The 20,529-nt window shown below is 38.0% G+C and overlaps 3 protein-coding genes across 8 annotated transcripts in view; 2 read left to right on the top strand and 1 right to left on the bottom strand.

Annotated features, from left to right (window-relative positions):
* zgc:153031 overlaps window positions 1-5,309 on the top strand; it is a 34,684-nt gene extending 29,375 nt beyond the window's left edge. The window contains exons 3-6 of the mRNA XM_057837317.1: window positions 2,224-2,329; window positions 2,467-2,593; window positions 2,664-2,779; window positions 4,883-5,309. Of these exons, the coding sequence (XP_057693300.1) occupies window positions 2,224-2,329; window positions 2,467-2,593; window positions 2,664-2,779; window positions 4,883-4,961 (428 nt within the window). The 3' untranslated portion in view covers window positions 4,962-5,309. The remainder of the gene's footprint in view (window positions 1-2,223; window positions 2,330-2,466; window positions 2,594-2,663; window positions 2,780-4,882) is intronic.
* A 2,489-nt stretch (window positions 5,310-7,798) lies between these two features.
* The window catches only part of mterf2 (mitochondrial transcription termination factor 2), a 74,526-nt gene continuing 61,795 nt past the window's right edge, over window positions 7,799-20,529 (bottom strand). The window contains exons 1-2 of one of the 3 annotated variants that reach the window (XM_057836002.1): window positions 11,434-11,543; window positions 7,799-8,986 (exon numbers count right to left, since the gene is read on the bottom strand). In XM_057836002.1, coding sequence (XP_057691985.1) covers window positions 7,867-8,979 — 1,113 coding nt within the window. In that variant the 5' untranslated portion in view covers window positions 8,980-8,986; window positions 11,434-11,543 and the 3' untranslated portion in view covers window positions 7,799-7,866. Of the gene's footprint in view, window positions 8,987-11,133; window positions 11,355-11,433; window positions 11,544-20,529 lie in introns of those variants that run through there. The other 2 variants (XM_057836001.1, XM_057836003.1) reach the window with 2 other exon arrangements.
* si:ch73-62b13.1 (Carbohydrate sulfotransferase 1-like) overlaps window positions 18,877-20,529 on the top strand; it is a 36,840-nt gene continuing 35,187 nt past the window's right edge. For 2 of the 4 annotated variants that reach the window (XR_009063173.1, XM_057835998.1), the window contains exon 1: window positions 18,877-19,290. Coding sequence is in view for 3 of the 4 variants with exons in the window: in XM_057835998.1 (XP_057691981.1) it covers window positions 19,286-19,290 (5 nt within the window). In the remaining variant the exon portion in view is untranslated. The remainder of the gene's footprint in view (window positions 19,291-20,529) is intronic. The other 2 variants (XM_057835993.1, XM_057835992.1) reach the window with 2 other exon arrangements.

Below are 20,529 nucleotides of genomic sequence, written 5' to 3'. Positions count from 1 at the left end.
CCTGTTGATTTTGGGTCACTTCCTGTTAATTCCAGGGCATATACAGGTCACTTCCTGTTGATTTTGGGGTCACTTCCTGTTGACCTTTGCGCATTTAAAGGTCACTTCCTCTTGATTTTGGGTAACTTCCTGTTAATTGTAGGGCATATACAGGTCACTTTCTGTTGCTTCTGGGTAACTTCCTATTAATTGTAGGGCATATACAGGTCATTTCCTGTTGCTTTTGGGGCACTTCCTGTTAATTCCAGGGCATATACAGGTCACTTCCTGTTAATTCCAGGGCATATACAGGTCACTTCCTGTTGATTTTGGGGTCACTTCCTGTTGACCTTTGCGCATTTAAAGGTCACTTCCTCTTGATTTTGGGTAACTTCCTGTTAATTGCAGGGCATATACAGGTCACTTCCTGTTGCTTTTGGGTCACTTCCAGTTAATTCCAGGGCATATACTGGTCACTTCCTGTTGATTTTAGGTCACTTGTTCATTTTTGGGGAATTTACAGGTCACTTCCTGTTGATTTAGCTTCAATTCCAGGTCACTTCCTTTGGATGTGGGTTGCTTCCTGTTAGTTTTGGGTATCTTCTGGTCACTTGTTAATTTTTGGTCAATTCCTGTTTATTTAGATTAAATTCCAGGTCACTTCCTGTTGAGTATGGGGTCAACTCCTTTTAACTTTGGTGTATTTACAAATCACTTGCTGATTTGGGTCACTTCCTGTTGACCTTTGCAGATTTACAGGCCACTTCCTATTGATTTTGGCTAACGTCCTTGTTCATTTTTTGGGAATTTACAGGTCACTTCCTCTTGATTTTGGGTCGCTTCCTGGTAATTTTAGGGCACATACAAGTCAATTCCTGTTGATTTTGGGTCACTTCCTTTGTTTCTGGGATTTTACAGATCACTTCCTGTTTAGATTCAATTCCAGGTTACGCCATGATATTTTTGGGGTCGCTTCAGGTCACTTGTTGATTTTTGGTCACTTCCTGTTGATTTAGCTTAAATTCCAAATTGAAAGTCACTTCCTGTTGAATTTGGGTCACTTCCTGTTGGTTTAGATTCAATTCTGGGCCACCTGTTGATTTTGGGGTCACTCCCTGTTTTTGGGTATTTACAGATCACCTGCTGATTTTGGGTCACTTGCTATTGACCTTTGCGCATTTCCAGGTCACTTCCTGATGATTTTGGGTCACTACCTGTTGACCTTTGCACATTTATAGGTCACTTCTTGATTTTGGGTCACTTCTTAGTTCATTTTTTGAGAATTTACAGGTCTCTTCCTGATGACTTTGGGTCACTTTCTTTTGATTTTGGGACATTTACAGGTCACTTCCTCTGGATTTCGATTCATTTCTAGGTCACTTCCTGTTGACTTTGAGGTTTTACAGATCACTTATTGATTTTAGTTCACTTCCTGTTGATTTTGGGGCACTTCCTTATTCAGTTTTGGGGAATTTACAGGTCACTTCCTGTTGTCTCTGGGTCTCTCATTGTTAATTTTGGGATATTTAAATATCGCTTATTGATTTTGGGTCACTTCCTGTTAACCTTTGTGCATTTACAGGTCACTTCCTCTTGATTTTGGGTCACTTCCTGTTAATTCTAGGGCATGTGCAGGTCACTTCCTGTTGATATGGGAGTTTTTACACGTCGCTTGTTGAATTTTTGTCATTTCCTGTTGATTTAGTTTCAATTCCAGGTCACTTCCTGTTGATTTTGGGTCACTTTCTGTTGATATGTGTTTTTTTACAGGTCAATTGTTGATTTTGGTTTTGGGCCTTGTTGAATTTTTGAGAATGCACATGTCTCCTTTTGACTTCGGGTCACTTCCCGTTAATTTTGGGGTCTTTACAGATTTGTTGATTTTGGGCCACTCTAAGGCATATACAGGTCACTTCCTGTTTATTTTGGGTCACGTCCTAGTGATATGGGGGTTTTTACAGGTCGCGTGTTGATTTTTGGTCACTTTCTCTTGATTTTTGGGGAATTTACACATCTTCTGTTGATTTTGGGTCACTTCCTGTTGATTTTGGGTCACTTGATATTAATTTTGGGGTATTTACAGGTCATTTGTTGATTTTGGGTCACTTCCTGTTGATATTTTGGCCATTTACATGTCACTTTGTTTTATTTTTGCAAGACTTCCAATCCCTCTTGCGCAGTCAATGGCTGAAGATGAGTTTCACAGTAAAGAGCTGATTTTTTTTTTTTTTTTTTTTTTTACAGGACGGTTCAATTTGTTGGTGTGGGGCAAACTGTGCTGGTTCTCCAACCCTCCCACCTCATTTCCCATACCCAATGTTTTGAATGCCATCCTAAGCGAAACAATGGAGTAAGTTATACTTTACCGTAAAGTCCCAAATCATCAGATATCGGCATCAGTTTGCACAACTTTATAACTTGACTTTAGCTTTATAGTCTGGAAAATACGGCCGTCCTCATAAATTATGTCAATTGGACTTTTTCCAGGACGGTTCCAGATTTTGCTCACTTCTTGTGCCCGGATTTGGACAGCGCCGTACTTTTGGCCGCGCGATACCCCCTCAGCGAATTGATCGAGACTATTTGGATTGTCGGCGGCACCAGGGTCTACAAGGTAAAGAACCCAGGTGTTTGTGTTCTGGTGGGTGCAAATGTTTTTTTTTTTTTTTTTTTTTTTTAAACAGGACGCACTTGAGCATCCCTGGTGCAATTTGGTTTTCCTGACGGATATCATGGCTGATTTTGACTGTGACGTTTTCTTCCCTGAGATGGATGCAAAAGTCTTCCAAAAACAGGAAAGGTAATTCTGAGTACTTCACCACAAAAAGTAGTAGTAGTAGTAGTACTTGTTATAGTAGTATAGTGTAGTAAGTTGTCATAGTATTACTCGTAGTAATAATGGTTGTTGTTGTAGCAAAAGTAGCAGTTGTCGTAAAGTAGTACTATTAGTAGTAGTAGTACTAGGAGCGTGTTGAAGTAGTACTAGTATTAGTACTACTATTAGTAGTACTAATAGTACTAATAGCAACAGTACTAGTAGTTATTACTATTTAGTATTATTTCAAGCAGCTAGCACTACTACTAGTACTGTTATTTCAAGGACTTGTACTACTACTAATAGTACTATTGCTACTACTACAACAACTACTATTACTAATAGTACTATTGTTAGTACTAGAACTACTATTACTACTAGTACTACCACTACTTCTACAACAACTATCGTAGTAGTAGTAATATTGGTGGTGGTACTAGTAGCACTAGTTCTAGTAGTACTAGTAGTAATAGTACTACTTATACTCGTAGTAGTTGCAGTTGCAGCAGTAATAGTAGTACAACTAGTAGTTGAAATAGTATTAGTATTAAATAGTAGTACAAATAGTATTACTACTACAACTAGTATTACACCTACTGCAACTTTGACTAATACTACTAGTAGTAATAGTAGTGGTGGTACTAGTAAAAGTAGTTGCTGTAGTACTAGTTCTTGTTGTAGTAGTACTAGGTCTTGTAGTAGCAGCAATAGTAGTAGTTAAAATAATAGTACTATTAATAGTTGAAATGGCACAACTAGTATTACTTTTACAACTAGTATTACCCCTACTAGAAGTTCGACTAGTAGTACTAGTGGTAGTAGTAGTACTATTATTTCAATTATACAACAACTACTATTACTACTAGTACTACCACTACTTCTACTACAATGAAAACTATCGTAGTTGGAGTATTACTACTACTACTACTACTGGTACTATTATTTCAACTACTAGTACTAGTAGTTGAAATTACAACTAGTAATACTACTAAAATTAGTATTACTTCAATTAAAACTTATACGAGTACTACTACTACTAGTAGTAGTACTAATACTACAACTACTACTAGTAGTAGTGGTGGTACTAGTAAAAGTAGTTGTTGTAGTACTATTTCTTGTAGTAGTAGTACTAATTCTACTAGTAGTTGTTTTAGTAGAAGCAATAGTAGTAAAAATAATAGTACTACTAGTAGCTGAAATAATGGCACAACTAGCATTACTTCTTTCTACTTACTACTGTAGTATTTCTCCTACTACAAGTTCGACTAGTACTACTAGTTGTGGTAGTAGTACTAATACTAGTACTATTACTACTACAACTACTATTACTACTAGTACTGCCACTACTTCTACTACGACAACTATCGTAGTTGGAGTACTACTACTACTAGTACTCGTAGTTGAAATAATAGTACATCTAGTAATACTACTAAAATTAGTATTACTTCTAACAAAACTTCGAGTACTATAGTAGTGGTACTAGTAAAAGTAGTTGTTGTACTAGTCAGTTTTATATGGAGATATACATTCAAAATAAAAAGTTAAAACAAAATAATAAAACTATAGAAAATGAATTGAAAATACAAATTCTATTTAGAAATTTGATATTTAACTTTTAAAATTGCTAAAATAAGAGCAAAATAATAATTTTTTTGCAATCATTATATACTTTAATTTCCATTTAAAAAAAAAAAATTCCCCAATTTTTCAGTTTTTTTTTATTGCTTAATACAAATGAAAAAAAATATTGACAAATAAAATGAATAAAAAATATATAATAATAAACAAAATAATAAAAAGAAAATTAAAATACACAATTACAAATACTGTACAGTCTAATTGTGGCACCCAATAACAATTCTTTCAAACTTATCATAATATTTAACTCTTTATCTACAATTGACGACTACTAGACATCCAATCCGGGTCGGAATGAACAAATTTACCCCTCACAGTCAAACGAGATTGGACGTCTAGAACCGTCAAAGCCAGCCATAGACTTAAAACTAATGCCTTCGCGTGTTGTGTTCAAGGTACTCTCGTTAAAACGACCACTGATGAAACCATGTATTTTGTCTTTGAAATCAGATTCGCAGGCGTTCCGAGTGGAATCCAAGAGGAGAACGGCGTCAAATATCAATTCCAAGTCTTCAAGAAGAAAGAATAAGTTCAAAGACATGAAGAATGCGACCAACTAACAACCGTGCAGTATTCCAGTATTTTTAGTACCATGTTTGTTTCTAAGGTCAATGTAGTACCCGATGTATTCATATAAATGTTTATATATTACAGTTTAACAGTTTTATAGCAGCACTTAATGGGAATGTTAACTTTTACTTGACATTTTGATGCAATTGTAGTTGCTTGTGCTTCACACTAGAGGGAGGCAAAGCACCATTTTCATGAAGTATGTAACCTATGAAGATTTTTACTAATTTCTAAAAAAGCGGCATGAAAAATGAATAAATGAATAACTGAAGGGGTTAAAAAAAAGGCATATTTTGTATCTTCAGTTTTTTCTGATTCTGTGCATTTAACTCATCTTCTGCCATTGAAGGCAACGGACGTCCAACGCATTTGATGTGGGACAGCTGCCAAAAACATTTAAAATATATACTGTATATCCTCATGAGGGTCATGGGTTTATTTAAAAAATTATATATTTTAAAAATTAAAAAGCAATGAGAACATTTTTGAAATTTTAAATTGGTTTTTAAAAATATTTTATATACAGGATATATTATATACAGCATAAATACAATTACATGAATATATTGCATACTTCCTATTATGTGATGTAATTAACTCATTGTCTGCCACTGACTGATAGGATTTATTTGAAATCGGAGGGTTGGCAAAAAATTTTTTTTAAAAACATGTATTTCAAAAATATAAAGAAAATTTAACTGTAAACGGATTTTGAAAAATAACATTTTAAAGTAAAATTTTAATACATATATATTCATCCTGTACATTTTTTTTTTTTTTTTTAAATATAGATGGCGTCAAAAATACACGTTTTCAAATATGCTGTGCAGTATTATCTGTAATTAATTCATTGTCTACTATTGACAGCTATGTCCATCTAATCCTAGCTAAAAAATAAATAACATTAAAATTTGAACGTTTTTAGAAAAATAAAGTGGCTATTACCTTAAAACATGTAAAACTGTGACCTTTTGACCCCCAAATCACACGTTTCATTTTAGAAAACGTGCAAATTTAATAATCCCTTTATTTGTTCTTGAATTATTCAAAACATACAAACAAAACCTTGACCTTTGACTTCATAACCTCAAAATGTAATCACCTCTTCAGTTTCATTTTAGAAAATTTGCAAATTTGATAATCCCTTTATTAGTTCTTGAATTATCTAGAACCAACATACAAATAAAACTGATCTTTGACCTCATGACACCCAAGTTTAATCACCTTTTTTCGTTTTTGAAAATCTGTTTTTGAAATATCTTGAACCAATGAACAAAACTCTGACCTTTGACCTCATAACCTCAAAATTTTTAGAAAACGGCAAATTTGATATTTGTGGTTGAATATGACCTTTAACTAATGACCCCAAAGCTTAATCAACTTTTCTTTTTCGTTTTTGATAATCCCTTTATTTCTTATTGAAATATTTTGAACCACATTTAGAACTGACCTTTGACCTATGGCCCCCAAAAATTGAATCCCCACATTTCATTTCACACACGGCAAATTTGATAGTCGTGGTTTGATATTTGTGGTTAACTAATCCCGGACAAAAATACAAACAAAACTGTGACCATTGACCTCATGACCCCAAAGTTTAATCACCAATTCAGCTTCATATTTGATAATTACTATTCCCTTCGTTTGTTGAATTATCTAGAGCAAACATACAAACCTCTGTAACCTTTGACCTCACGACCACAAAATTCAATCACTTCTTCTTTTATATCTTTGAAAACATATCCGACAAATCTGATAGTCCTTTTCTTTGTTATTGAATTATCCTTTTTTTGTTTGTTTTAACTGTGACCTTTGACATTGTGCCCTTAAGATGTAACAGCCACTTCAGTTTCGATTTACAAAATATATCCCATAGTCTTGAAATTCCAGTTGTTCGTTATAATTCTCTTGAACAAAAATACATACTGTGAACTTTGACCTCATGACCCCAAAGTTTAATCAACAATTCTGCTTCGTTATTGATAATTCCTATTCCCTTCATTTGTTGAATTATCTAGAACATGGGTCAGCAACCCTGGTCCTCGAGTGCCACTATCCAGCTTGTTTTCCATGTCTCCCTCCTTTGACACACCTGAATCAAATGATCAGCTCATCAGCAAGCTCTGCAGGAGCCTGATAACGATCATGATTATTTGATTCAGGTGTGTTAAAGGAGGGAGACATGGAAAACAAGCTGGATAGTGGCACTCGAGGACCAGGGTTGCTGACCCCTGATCTAGAACATACATACAAACCTAGGTGACCTTTGACCTCACGACCAAAAAATTTAGTCATCTATTTTTTCTTAGAAAACATATCCCGCAAATATGATAGTCCCTTTCTTTGTTATTGAATTATCCAGATTTTTTAAAAACTGTGACCTTTGACATTGTGCCCTTAAGATTTAATAGCCTCTTAAGTTTCATTTTAGAAAATATATCTTATAGTCTTGAAATTCCAGTTGTTTCTTTTAATTCTCTGGAACAAACATACAAAACTGTGACCTTTGACCTCATGACCTCAAAGTTTTATCACTACTTACGTTTTTGTTTTTTTGTTTTTTTGATAATCCCTACTCCCTTCATCTGTCAAATTGAATTACTTTGAACAAACCTCTGTGACCTCTGACTTCATGAACCCCCAAGTTTTAATCACCTCTTTCGTTTCATTTTTTTAAAAAAACATCCTGCAAATGTGAAAATCCCTTTATACTGAAATATCTTGAACTAACCAGCTGTGACCTTTGACCTCATGACCCCAAAGTTTAATCTTGTTTCATTTTGAACAAATAAAAACTCTTTGACACCAACTTTTAATCACCTGGCAAATTACAAACATATCTCATTTCCATATACGTGCGTAAGTCAGTCATCTTTTAAAGGCGCCACCGGGTTAAAAAGCGGTCGCTCCCTCCTTAGCTGTAACCTCCCAAAACTCACCTCAAAGTCCTTCTTCGTCCCGTTAAGAACATCCAAGCTAGAACTCCTCACGTCGTAACCCCGCCCCTTCAATCTCTGTATCCGATAATTAACAATCTGCGTGGTTAACTCCAACACCGTCGGAGTTTGCGCGATCTGCCCCATGCTAACCCCGGCGGCGAGCAGCCCTGCGAAGCGCTCGGCCAAAACGTCTTCGGGGTAGTAAAGCAGCGCCGGACATCGGACGATAATCGTTCGCAGCTCCGCCTCCGAGCACCCCAAAACGTCCTTCGAGTAGCCCAGGGTGCGCCGCATGCTTTCCGGGTTCAGATCGATCACGAAAGCTTTGAGTTTGGAAAGGAGGTGCAGAAGTTCCGCCGTCCCGAAGCCTCGTTCTCGGAGGAAGACCACGTTGTCCGTCAAGATTTGGGGTTCTTTGAGGAGCACGAAGGGGTTCTGGTTCAGCAGTTTCTGAAGCCAAACCTTCATGTTGGCTTCATCTCCTCCCAGGTCCAGGTATGTCTTCTGAAGGCTGCGCACCATGTCCCGGTTCTGCTCCACGGGACGGCCGAAGCTCTGAGGAGCTCCGGCCATCAGCTTGGTGATCATTCTCTTATTCAGGTTCAAGCTTCGGAAGTAAGCGATGTTGTCCCGCTGGTTGTCGTGGTTACTAAACGTGAAAAAGGACGCCGGGAACTTCTCGATGATCGCGACTAGCTCTTTCTTATTAGGGCAGACGGACATCCAGAGGTTCTTCTGCGCCAGCGTTTCTTCCGGGTGACAGAGCACGGCTTCGGGGTGCGAGGTCAGAACGGTGGAGACCACGGTTCCCGAGGCGCCCAGGTCCTTCAGTAACTGGGCCGCCTCCTCGGCGTAGGCCGGGTTTTGACGGAGAACCCAGCCTTTGAGTTTTCTCACCTTTTGGAGGTCCACGGAGAGCTGGTAGAGAGTCTCCACGGTTTGAGGGTTCTCTGAGGGTGTCAGGGTCGCGCATGATCTGAGGTGCGAAGGCGTGCGCTGGAAGTGGAGGTACAGGGAGGTTGCGAGGAGGCGCAACATTGATGGTCTGTGGAAGAGATCATTGGGTTAAATATTATCCTATTGCGGAAAGGTCACTCATTGGCACCGATTGCCCACGGAAAACCGGAGAGATGATCATTTTAATTTAATAATAGGAACGATGCAGGCACTACAGTATTCACTATTCAAACTAGTAACTATTTTCTCCACTAGAGGGCAGGGCACTCATGTTCTTTGGACGAATAATGCTTCATTTATGTCTATTTTTTAATATAGGTTTGTGATGAAGAACACAAATACCATTGTTTAAAAAAATGAAACAAAAATGGAGAGCGAGAACCAAATGTGGTATTTGCCATGTGGCAAAATGGATTTTGCCATGTGGCATTTTTTTTTGCCATGTGGTAAAATTGATTTTGCCGTGTGGCATTTTTTTTGCCATTTGGCAAAATGGATTTTGCCAATAGTTACTAGTTTGAGTAGTGAATACTGTCGTGCCTCCATGTGGCATTTTTTTCCATGTGGCATTTTTTTACCAGGTGGCAAAATGGATTTTGCCATGTCGAATTATTTTTTTGCCATGTGGCATTTTTTTGCCATGTGGACAAATGGATTTTGCCATGTGGTATTTTTTCTTTAACATGTGGCATTTTTTTGCCATGTGGCAAAATGGATTTTGCCATGTCGCATTGATTTTGCTATGTGGCAAAATGGATTTCTCCATGTGGCATTTTTTTGCCATGTGGCATTTTTGCCATGTGGCAAAATGGATTTTGCCATTTGGCATTTTTTTCGCCATGTGGCAAAATGGATTTCTCCATGTGGCATTTTTTCTTTACCATGTGGCATTTTTTGCGATATGGCAAAATGGATTTTGCCATGGGGCATTTTTTGGCCATGTGGCATTTTTTTTGCCATGTTGCAAAATTGATTTTGCCATGTGGTATTTTTTGCCATGTGGCAAAATGGTTTTTGCCATGTGGCAAAATTAATTTTTCCATGTTGCATTGTTTTTATACATGTGGCATTTTTTTGCTATGTGACAAAATTGATTTTGCCATGTGGCAAAATGGATTTCTCCATGTGGCATTTTTTCTTTACCATGTGGCATTTTTTGCGATGTGGTAAAATGGATTTTGCCACGTGGCATTTTTTTGCCATGTGGCAAAATTGATTTTGCCTTGTGGCAAAATGGATTTTTCCATGTGGCATTTTTTTCTTTACCATGTGGCATTTTTTGCCATGTGGCAAAATGGATTTTTCAATGTGGTAAAATGGATTTTGACATGTGGCTTTTTTTTGCCATGTGGCAAAATGGATTTTGACATGTGGCTTTTTTTTGCCATGTGGCAAAAAGTATTTTGACATGTGGCTTTTTTTTTGCCATGTGGCAAAAAATTATTTTGACACGTGGCATTTTTTGGGGGTTATGTGGCATTTTTTGGGGTACATAGCTTTTTTGCAGGCCATGCACGTCCATGCCATTGATGGCTATGCACGTCCAAATTTTCATTTAATTTTAAATGGCAGGAAAACATGTGTGGCTGTGATTTTTGACGGTACACTTACAATTACAGCACATTGACATTCAACTGGCACCACGACGGCTGCCATATACCCCAAAAAAATGGCACATACCCCACCAAAAAATGCCACAAACCAAAATCCATTTAGCCACATACCGAAAAAAAGACTCATGTCAAAACACATTTTGCCACTTGGCAAAAAAAAATGCCACATGGCAAAATCATTTTTGCCACATGGCAAAAAAAAATGCCACATGGCAAAGCCATACAATCTGTCATTGTTTAGATGTTGGAATTTACCACTTGGTCCCATGTGATGTTGAAAAAAATGGCAATAAATTCTATTTTTTCACAGTAACATTTGCTCTTGTGTATAGTTTAAAATTTTAGATATATCTTTTGATAGAATAATCAGTAATTAGCTGGAAGGAGGAGGGAATTATTGGTTATCGGTATCGATTGAAAAATGTATTATCGTGCATCACTACTTACCACTCTAACTACTCATCTTACGGCTTTAATATTACTTCGTATATCAACAATTTACAGTTAATGAAGGTACCTAAATGAGACACAGGTCTGAAATTTAAGCAAGCATGATAAAAACGCGCATTTTGCGCTATTCAAAAGTGTTAGTTTCACGAAATTAAACATTTAATTTGCCCACCTTGTCACATTATTGGCTACCACGCAAAACATTTGGCGGCAGTTTTAAAAGCATAAAAAAAAAACCTTGTCGGTATTCAGGGCTAATAAGTGGTTTAATAACTGCACATTAATCATAACCAAACACTAGTAGCCGGTGCATCATTTGTACACGGTGTGCTTGTTAGCACGTGCTGCTACGAGCTTATTTTTAAGATAATAACAGAAGTATAGTCACTTATAATGTAAGATGTGCTGTCCGCTAGCATTGTCACATAATTACAAATTTGTATAATATTGAGAAAAAACTGAATAATATTACCTTCAGCTGCGGTCAGCGGACGTGACGTATTCTTATGAAAGCGCTTCTTCTTCTACGGTTGGTATTTTATCTTCTCGCACTTCACAGCGATACACACTGGCTACTGTTGGTTACTACATGGGAAACGGCATCCACCAAGTACACGATTTCATAATTATAAATATGTTTTCTTTTTTAAATTAAGAAAATAATTAAATGTAAGAATATGAATTGTTTAGAGGCTAAAAAATTTTACTTCCTGGTGGTATAACTTTTTGGATGTCTTTCAGTTGATTTTTGGTCACTTCCTGACTGTAAACGGTCATCTTTCAGTGCTACTGACGGCGCGAGGCATCAAACGTATTTGACTAGGTCACCTCCTGTTGATTTGGGGGTATTTAGAGGTAATTTCCTGATTAAGCCTAAAATCTATGCCACTTCCAGTTGATTTTAGGGCATTTACAGGTCACTCATAGTTGATTTTGGACACTTCCTGTTGATTTGGGGGCATTAACGGGTCACATCCTAATGTTTTTGGGCACTTCCTGTTGATATTGGGTCACTTCCTGTTGATGTGGGGCATTTACAGGTCCCTTCCTGATTTAGCTTCTAATCTAGGTCACTTCCTGTAGATTTGGGGTTATTTCCTGTTGAGTTAGGGGCATTTGCAGGCTACTCCCTGTTGATGTTGGGCACTTCCTATTGAGTTGGAGACATTAACGAGTCATACGGGGCATTTACAGGTCACTTCCTGATTTAGTCACAAATCCAGGTCACTTCTTGTTGATTTTGGGTCACTCCCTGCTGATTTGGGGGCATTTACAGGTCCTTTCTTGTTGATGTCAGGCACTGCCTATTGACTTGGAGGCATTACTGGGTCACTTCCTATTGATTTTGGGGCATTTACAGGTCACTTTCTGTTGTTTTTCTCGCATTAACAGGTCTCTTTCTGATTTACCTTCAAATCCAGTTCTCTTCAAGTTTATTTTGGGTCATTTCCTGACTCTGAACGGTCATCTTTCATCGCCACTGTTTGCGCTAGACGTTAAGCCTGAACAATATATCGTTTGAACATCGCCAACGCGATGTGCGCATGTGCGATAGTCCCATCGCAAGGACATGTAATAGTTTTTGTTTTGTTTTTTCCAATCCGCAAACCTTTGTTCTGCTTCATTCGCTCGCACAGCCTCTCTCACCCCTTTCCCAGCTCTCAGTCACTGCAGCACTTGCTTATTAAAGTTAACGATGGCTTTGATTTGGCCAAAGAATCGGACTTCACACGGGCAGCAATCCGTCAATCATCGTTTAACTTGTTAAACAGTTCCTGCAAGGAAGCGCGGGCTGGAATGAATGTGTGTGTCTGTGGGGGGAGAATGTGGAGACGTTCGAGACGTATAAAATAAACGCTAGAAGTGATTATGAGGAGTTTGTAAATTCTTCATGTCACTCCAAGGGTCACAGCCATGTTAGGTAAAACAGAAGCATTTAAAAAAGCCAAGCATTTTTCTACTACTGTACTTTATTCTTGTTTTAAAATGATTCAGTGGGACAGTTATGTTTAAGACTGATCATAATTATTACAATTCGAAGTGCTTAAAAAGCATTTATTAATATATATTCATATATATATTAGGGCTGTCAAAATTATCGCGTTAACGGGCGTTAATTAATTTTTTAAATTAATCACGTTAAAATAATTCACGCAATTAACGCGTGCACTGAATGAGCCGCTCTCGCATTGCCTCAGACAGATTTCAATGAGGCCGTTTATGGACATTAAGAGTGAAGAGAATGCCACTGGCCGCTTGGGGGCAGCGCAGCGCCGTTCCATACTAATGTTGTTCCTTCTAATAGTGGGAGAATTAGTAGATGTGAGACGTTTATGCTGAAAGCTTTGTGCTCCACACATATTTCGGTAAGTTTGCTTTCTTTTAGTGGCAATTATGTGTCTCTTGTTGTATTTTGGGTAAGATATGCACAAAGATATATCTTTTCTAAAGGCGAGTGGACACAGGCGTTCTTTGGGCTGCGCCGTTTATAGACCCTACTCTCCTACGTCACTAAATGGGCGTGTCGCTGTTTCCGGCCGCCATATTGTACCTCTTTTTCAGACCTATTCTCATTGTTTTCAATTAGTCGAGCAAGTTATAGAGCAATTCATGGAAGCCCCGGTGTTATCTGACGCTGTAAACTCATTGGATCCGTTGCATAAAAGGCGTTACGTGGAAAAGCTTCAGTTTATCCATTCGCCAGATCCGTATTTAATGCCTAAATCGATGTTTTTCGACCCGCTGGCTTCGCCTGACATCTGATATCCTGATATTTACAACTATCTTGTTCACACAAAATCAGCCTATTCTCACGAAAGTTTGAAAAACTTTAAGAGCTTGGAAGCTTATAAATGCTACGTTGCTTGTTGGGTGAAACAGGTTCTCGTACACGAAAATTCGGCAGGAATCTTGTGCTCGGAAGGTGAGTTACGAAATTTTCAATTCAAAATCTTTTGTTCTTGCTAACTTCCACTGTCAAGTCTAATGTATTTCATATCATTTGTCAATGGAGCTAGGGCTTTTAATGTTTATATGGTTTAGCGATAGCACTCTCACTATATACACAGTGTTGTTAATCTTACTGAAAAAAAGTAATTAATTATAGTTACAAATGACTTCTCCCAAAAAGTAATTGCGTTAGTAACTCAATTACCTGAATGTAAGAGTAATTAGTTACTTGGCAAAGTAATTGGTGATAATTACTTTTTTTTTTTTTTTTTTGAGGAAAAAAAATATATATATTGGCCACACTATGTGAAGTTTTTTGTGTAGGTTTTTGGTACAATTGGCCCGAGCCCAATTCTTTACCCTAATTTACCCTTTACCCTGAATCAACTGTTAAAAGTTGTTAAAATTGCTCCCATTATTGCATTAGTTCCCTTCTCTCTACTTTCGACATATGAAAGTTTTAAAACTGTTTCATCATTTAAAGATGGATTCAAGTCAAGATTTTGCCGATTTAGAAGTATTTTAGATAAAAAGTTACTTAGGTTCGCTAGGAAGGTTCTCTACAACAGAGCCGTCCTAAAAAGCCTACTGCTTTAAGATGGCGGCTGTCTACTAACGCATTTAGTGCCATGTCTGTCATTTTGCATCTAGTTATATCTATATACAGTACATGTGATATCTACCATGTCTAACATATCTACCATAACATGCGGGCGTAGTTTGTCGGCTATCGGCTACAACATGTATTATTGGAGCTACCTAGCATCGCGTTTGCTCGGCGTCACAACTTTCTTGCCTCCTCCCCGCTCCTGCTCTGCTCTGTCGTCTCGGTGAGTCCGTCTCCCTCAGACTTTTCGACCAATATAGTAACGCATAGTAACGCATGCCTTTCTGTCCTCAGTAACGGTAACGGCGTTGCCAAGATGAGAAAAGTAATTAATTAGATTACCCACTACTGAAAAAAATAACGCCGTTAGTAACGCCGTTATATTGTAACGCCGTTATTAACAACACTGTATATACTTATATAATACGTAATAAATATGAAGTGCAATAGCACTACTCCAGATTGTCCCTAGTTGAATTTATTTTTTGGCTTTTGACCTCAATAGTGAAATTGTAAATTAATTGTATGACAACTGTCTGATTATCCCCTCATAATTATATATTTTCAGGAAGTTCATTCACAACGTCTGAGTGTATGTTGTCGGCGATTAGCCTAGCAATGATCTTAATTGTGGTTGTCAGCCCGAAACCCTCTAAATATATATTAAATGCATCTTACCAGATATAAAATTACTACTACATAATCTGTGGTAGTCGTTTGGAGCCCAGTTTTCTCGTCGAATTGCAGCAGTCAATCTCGGTCTCCTCTTCGGGTCTCTCGGAATACGGTAAAAATTCAGTCTCTCCGCCTATCTTCTCTGTTTTTGCAACCGACCGCCACACGACTTCACCAATGAATGTTAACGAGCAGAAAACACGCCATAATAGGAGGAATTTACGAAGCGCTAATGCATTAACATGACTAGTATCCGGACAACATGGCGCGGGGGCGTGGCTGTGACGTCACGTGAGTAGGGTCTATTGGCATACGCTTCTGCAACTCCTTCACAACAAACAGAAGTATCATTTAGTGAAAGCGCAACAAAAATAATATTGCTAACTCTCCAAAAAAATAATGTTCACAAAAAGAAAAGCACTTCAGTCTGTAGTAATGAGGCCCTACTCTCACAACAATGCAAAGTCAACTGGCATTACTCAGAGTTTGGTCACTCAATTCTTATTATAGTTATTTTTATTCTTCTTATTATATTAACTCTACTTTTGATTGAAAATTGTACAAATTTTATTAAAACGAAAATATTAAGAGGGGTTTTAATATAAAATTACTATAACTTGTAACTATAACATTTGTCTTTTATGAGCTACAGGTCTTACTATCCATGGATCACTTAAACAGAAAGAATGTCAATAATGCCATTTGTGGACTTATTGTTATAATAAACAAATACAGCACTTATGTACAGTATGTTGTATGTATATATCCGTCTTGTGTCTTATCTTTCCATTTCAACAATAATTTACAGAAAAATATGGCATACTTTAGAGATGGTTTGAATTGCGATTAATTGCGATTAATTACGATTAATTAATTTTTAAGCTGTAATTAACTCGATTAAAAATTTTAATCGTTTGACACCCCTAATATATATTAGAGCTGAAACGAATACTCGAGCAACTCGAGTAACTCGAGTTTCAAAACTGATCCGAGTAGTTTTATTCACCTCGAGTAATCGTTTATTTTGACAGCTCTAAGCATCATGTTTTGCTCGGACTACTTTTAATGCGGGACGCGCTGATGTCATGTACGTAGAGGAAGAAGAAGAGAAAAAAAACTTACTGCAGCCGACAGCCGCTACAAACGACGCCGACGTTGCTAAATACTAGCCCGCATGATGCTAGTTGGTAGCAGGTAGTGTCTGATGAGTCTCGTAGCGATCATATGTATGTTGAACTAGATGCGAAATGACAGACGCGGCCGCGTCTGGGCAGCGTTAGTAAACAGCCGCCATCTTAAAGCAGTAGAGCGCTAAGCGTTAATAAAGAGCGCTAAGCGCTAATAAATAAGTTTAATGTAACGTTAGCCCTGCGGAGGGCTAGGTTTCTATTAATTATGACCACTGTCGATGCTTGGCTAACGTGTCTTACATACAGGCTTTAACATAACATAGCGATGTGGAGTGATGAGGGTGAAAAATAAAAACTCAATAATGCTAACTATCAATTTTAGCTCAGTAGTCATTGCTGGATAAAACACCAAGTAGCACTGGTCCCTAATGTGCTCCAATACAGCCTGTATCATACATTTATATTGAACACTGCAAAAACTCAAAATCCTATCAGGACTTACAGTTTAGACTAACTTAAAACTTAACTAGAACTTAAAAATGGCTTGTCACAAATAGAAATTCAATGGAAACACGTGGGGAAAAAATCCTAACTTTTAAGTGATGTGTGTTATCAAGCGTAATGGCATTTTTAGGTATAAATATATATTTTTTTAAATAAGATCTAAAGGTTTTTTGAGTGAAAGCAGTGAATTAGTCTTTTTTTTTTAATTTTAGTTACATCTGAGATGCAATTGTTGGCTGTTTTCAACAATATACATCGGAAAAAAAGACATCGATTGACTGAAAATGGTTCAAGATTAGATGAAATGTCTTGTTTTCTCATGTATATTTATAATTGCTCTTCACCTAAAAATATATTTGTTTTATCCGATTACTCGATTAATCGATAGAATTTTCAGTCGATTATTCGATTACTAAACTATTCGATAGCTGCAGCCCTAATATATACAGTGCCTTGCAAAAGTATTCGGCCCCCTTGAATCTTGCAACCTTTCGCCACATTTCAGGCTTCAAACATAAAAATATGAAATTTAATGTTTTTGTCAAGAATCAACAACAAGTGGGACACAGTCGTGAAGTGGAACAACATTTATTGGATAATTTCAACTTTTTTAACAAATAAAAAACTGAAAAGTGGGGCGTGCAATATTATTCGGCCCCTTTACTTTCAGTGCAGCAAACTCACTCCAGACGTTCAGTGAGGATCTCTGAATGATCCAATGTTGTCCTAAATGACCCATGATGATAAATAGAATCCACCTGTGTGTAATCAAGTCTCCATATAAATGCACCTGCTCTGTGATAGTCTCAGGGTTCTGTTTAAAGTGCAGAGAGCATTATGAAAACCAAGGAACACCCCAGGCAGGTCCGTTGTGGAGAAGTTTAAAGCCGGATTTGGATTTCCCAAGCTTTAAACATCTCAAGGAGCACCGTGCAAGCCATCATATTGAAATGGAAGGAGCATCAGACCACTGCAAATCTACCAAGACCCGGCGGTCCTTCCAAACTTTCTTCTCAAACAAGGAGAAAACTGATCAGAGATGCAGCCAAGAGGCCCATGATCACTCTGGATGAACTTCAGAGATCTACAGCTGAGGTGGGAGAGTCTGTCCATAGGACAACAATCAGTCGTACACTGCTCAAATCTGGCCTGAATGGAAGAGTGGCAAGAAGAAAGCCATTTCTCAAAGATATCCATAAAAAGTCTCGTTTAAAGTTTGCCACAAGCCACCTGGCAGACACACCAAACATGTGGAAGAAGGTGCTCTGGTCAGATGAAACCAAAATTGAACTTTTTGGCCACAATGCAAAACGATATGTTTGGCGTAAAAGCAACACAGCTCATCACCCTGAACACACCATCCCCACTGTCAAACATGGTGGTGGCAGCATCATGGTTTGGGCCCGCTTTTCTTCAGCAGGGACAGGGAAGATGGTTAAAATTGACGGGAAGATGGATGCAGCCAAATACAGGAACATTCTGGAAGAAAACCTGTTGGTATCTGCATGAGACCTGAGACTGGGACGGAGATTTATCTTCCAACAGGACAATGATCCAAAACATAAAGCCAAATCTACAATGGAATGGTTCAAAAATAAACTTATCCAGGTGTTAGAATGGCCAAGTCAAAGTCCAGACCTGAATCCAATGGAGAATCTGTGGAAAGAGCTGAAGACTGCTGTTCACAAACACTCTCCATCCAACCTCACTGAGCTCGAGCTGTTTTGCAAGGAAGAATGGGCAAGAATGTCAGTCTCTCCATGTGCAAAACTGTTAGAAACATACCCCAAGCGACTTGCAGCTGTAATTGGAGCAAAAGGTGGCGCTACAAAGTATTAACGCAAGGGGGCCGAATAATATTGCACGCCCCACTTTTCAGTTTTTTATTTGTTAAAAAAGTTGAAATTATCCAATAAATTTTGTTCCACTTCACGATTGTGTCCCACTTGTTGTTGATTCTTGACAAAAAATTAAAATTTTATATCTTTGTTTGAAGCCTGAAATGTGGCGAAAGGTTGCAAGGTTCAAGGGGGCCGAATACTTTTGCAAGGCACTGTATATACATTACTGGTGTCAACAATAATCGATTCGGCGATGCATCCCGATGCGGGCCATGGACGATGCGATTCGATGCGGGCAACAAGCCGAATCGATTCAGCACATATTAAAATATATAAGTCCGTTCAAAAATCTTCCAGTGATGCAGTGATGCAATGGATTTGGTTTCCCCATTTGTATTATTATTCTCATGTTTACCTGTAGAGGGAGCTATTGTACAAGAAATGCAGGGGGGACGAGCAACCCAATTTTGCTTCCTCACGGGAGTAACGTCACAGACATGCGCAATTGCGCAGTGCCAATCGAGAAAGCAGAGAGAAGCAAGAGAGAAGAGGGAGTGCGAAAGATTATTGACGCACCAAAGACATTGAAAGCAGGCATATGGAGACATTTTGGCTTCTATGAGGTTGGTGTTGGTGTTATACTTATATAGCGCTTTTCCACCTTTCAAGGCGCTCAAAGCGCTTTACACTATCTCGCCATCCACCTACTGGTGACGCAGCTTGGTGGGAAACTTGACCAAACTTATGCGGTGTGTGTAAAAAAAAAAGAAAGCCCTGGTCTCATTCAAAGCACTAATTAAATGCTGTGATGTTTTTTTTTTATATATTTTTTTTTATATATATATTACTATTTTCATTTGACTACAACCAGGAATGACACAAGAGCCTATAAAAAGTTGTTTAATGTCTGACCGCTTGTGTTGCCTCATGATTCACGAAAAATATGCTTTGGTTTAGCATTTTAATGCATCCCAGGCTTTAATGCATCGTGATGCATGGCCGAATCGAACCGAATCGAATCGTGGCCCTCTGAATCGAATCGAATCGAATCGAATCGAATCGTGGCCCTCCGAATCGTAATCGAATCGAATCGTGAGGGCAGTGCCGATGCACACCTCTAATATACATACATACACACACACACACATATATATACTTTTTTTTTTTTTTTAAATAAGATCTAAAGGTTTTTTGAGTGAAAAGAGGTGAATTAGTCTTTTTTTTTTTTCAGTTACATCTGAGATGCAATTGTTGGCTGTTTTCAACAATATACATCGAAAAAAAAGACATTGATTGACTGAAAATGGTTCAAGATTAGATGAAATGTCTTGTTTTCGAATGTATATTTATAATTGCTCTTCAGTCAAAAATATATTTGTTTTATCCGATTACTCGATTAATCGATAGTTTTCAGTCGATTACTCGATTACTAAAATATTCGATAGCTGCAGCCCTACTATATATATTAAAAAAGGCATGTCCGATATTTTTTGGCCGATTCTGATACTTTGAAAATGATGTGATCGGACCCGATCGACCGGCATCATCTCTTGTCACATCCTCTTGACTTAAGGTCACTTCCTGGCTGTGAATCCTCCTGTTTCAGTGCCACTGAGCAAACCTGTTCTCCCTTTTCACGCAACTCCTACGTCTGCAAATCAATACTTCCTTATTTAACACCTGTCAACTTCTGATCAGACACGTGACATCCCCGTCCGAATTAGCATAGCGCACGTGTCAACATTCCATTTGCTTTTGTCGTACATCAAGGCAACCCGCCGTCAAAGAATGTCGCCTAGGCGGGCCGCCGGCAAATCCAGTTAATAAGCGTTTGCGCCTCGCCGCAAATCTCAAACTGTCAG

This window comes from Corythoichthys intestinalis, chromosome 5, assembly GCF_030265065.1.
Source record: "Corythoichthys intestinalis isolate RoL2023-P3 chromosome 5, ASM3026506v1, whole genome shotgun sequence".
Classification (NCBI taxonomy): Eukaryota; Metazoa; Chordata; class Actinopteri; order Syngnathiformes; family Syngnathidae; genus Corythoichthys; species Corythoichthys intestinalis.
The sequence above is the reverse complement of the archived record's forward strand: the minus strand, read 5'-3'. Positions and strand labels throughout refer to the sequence as shown.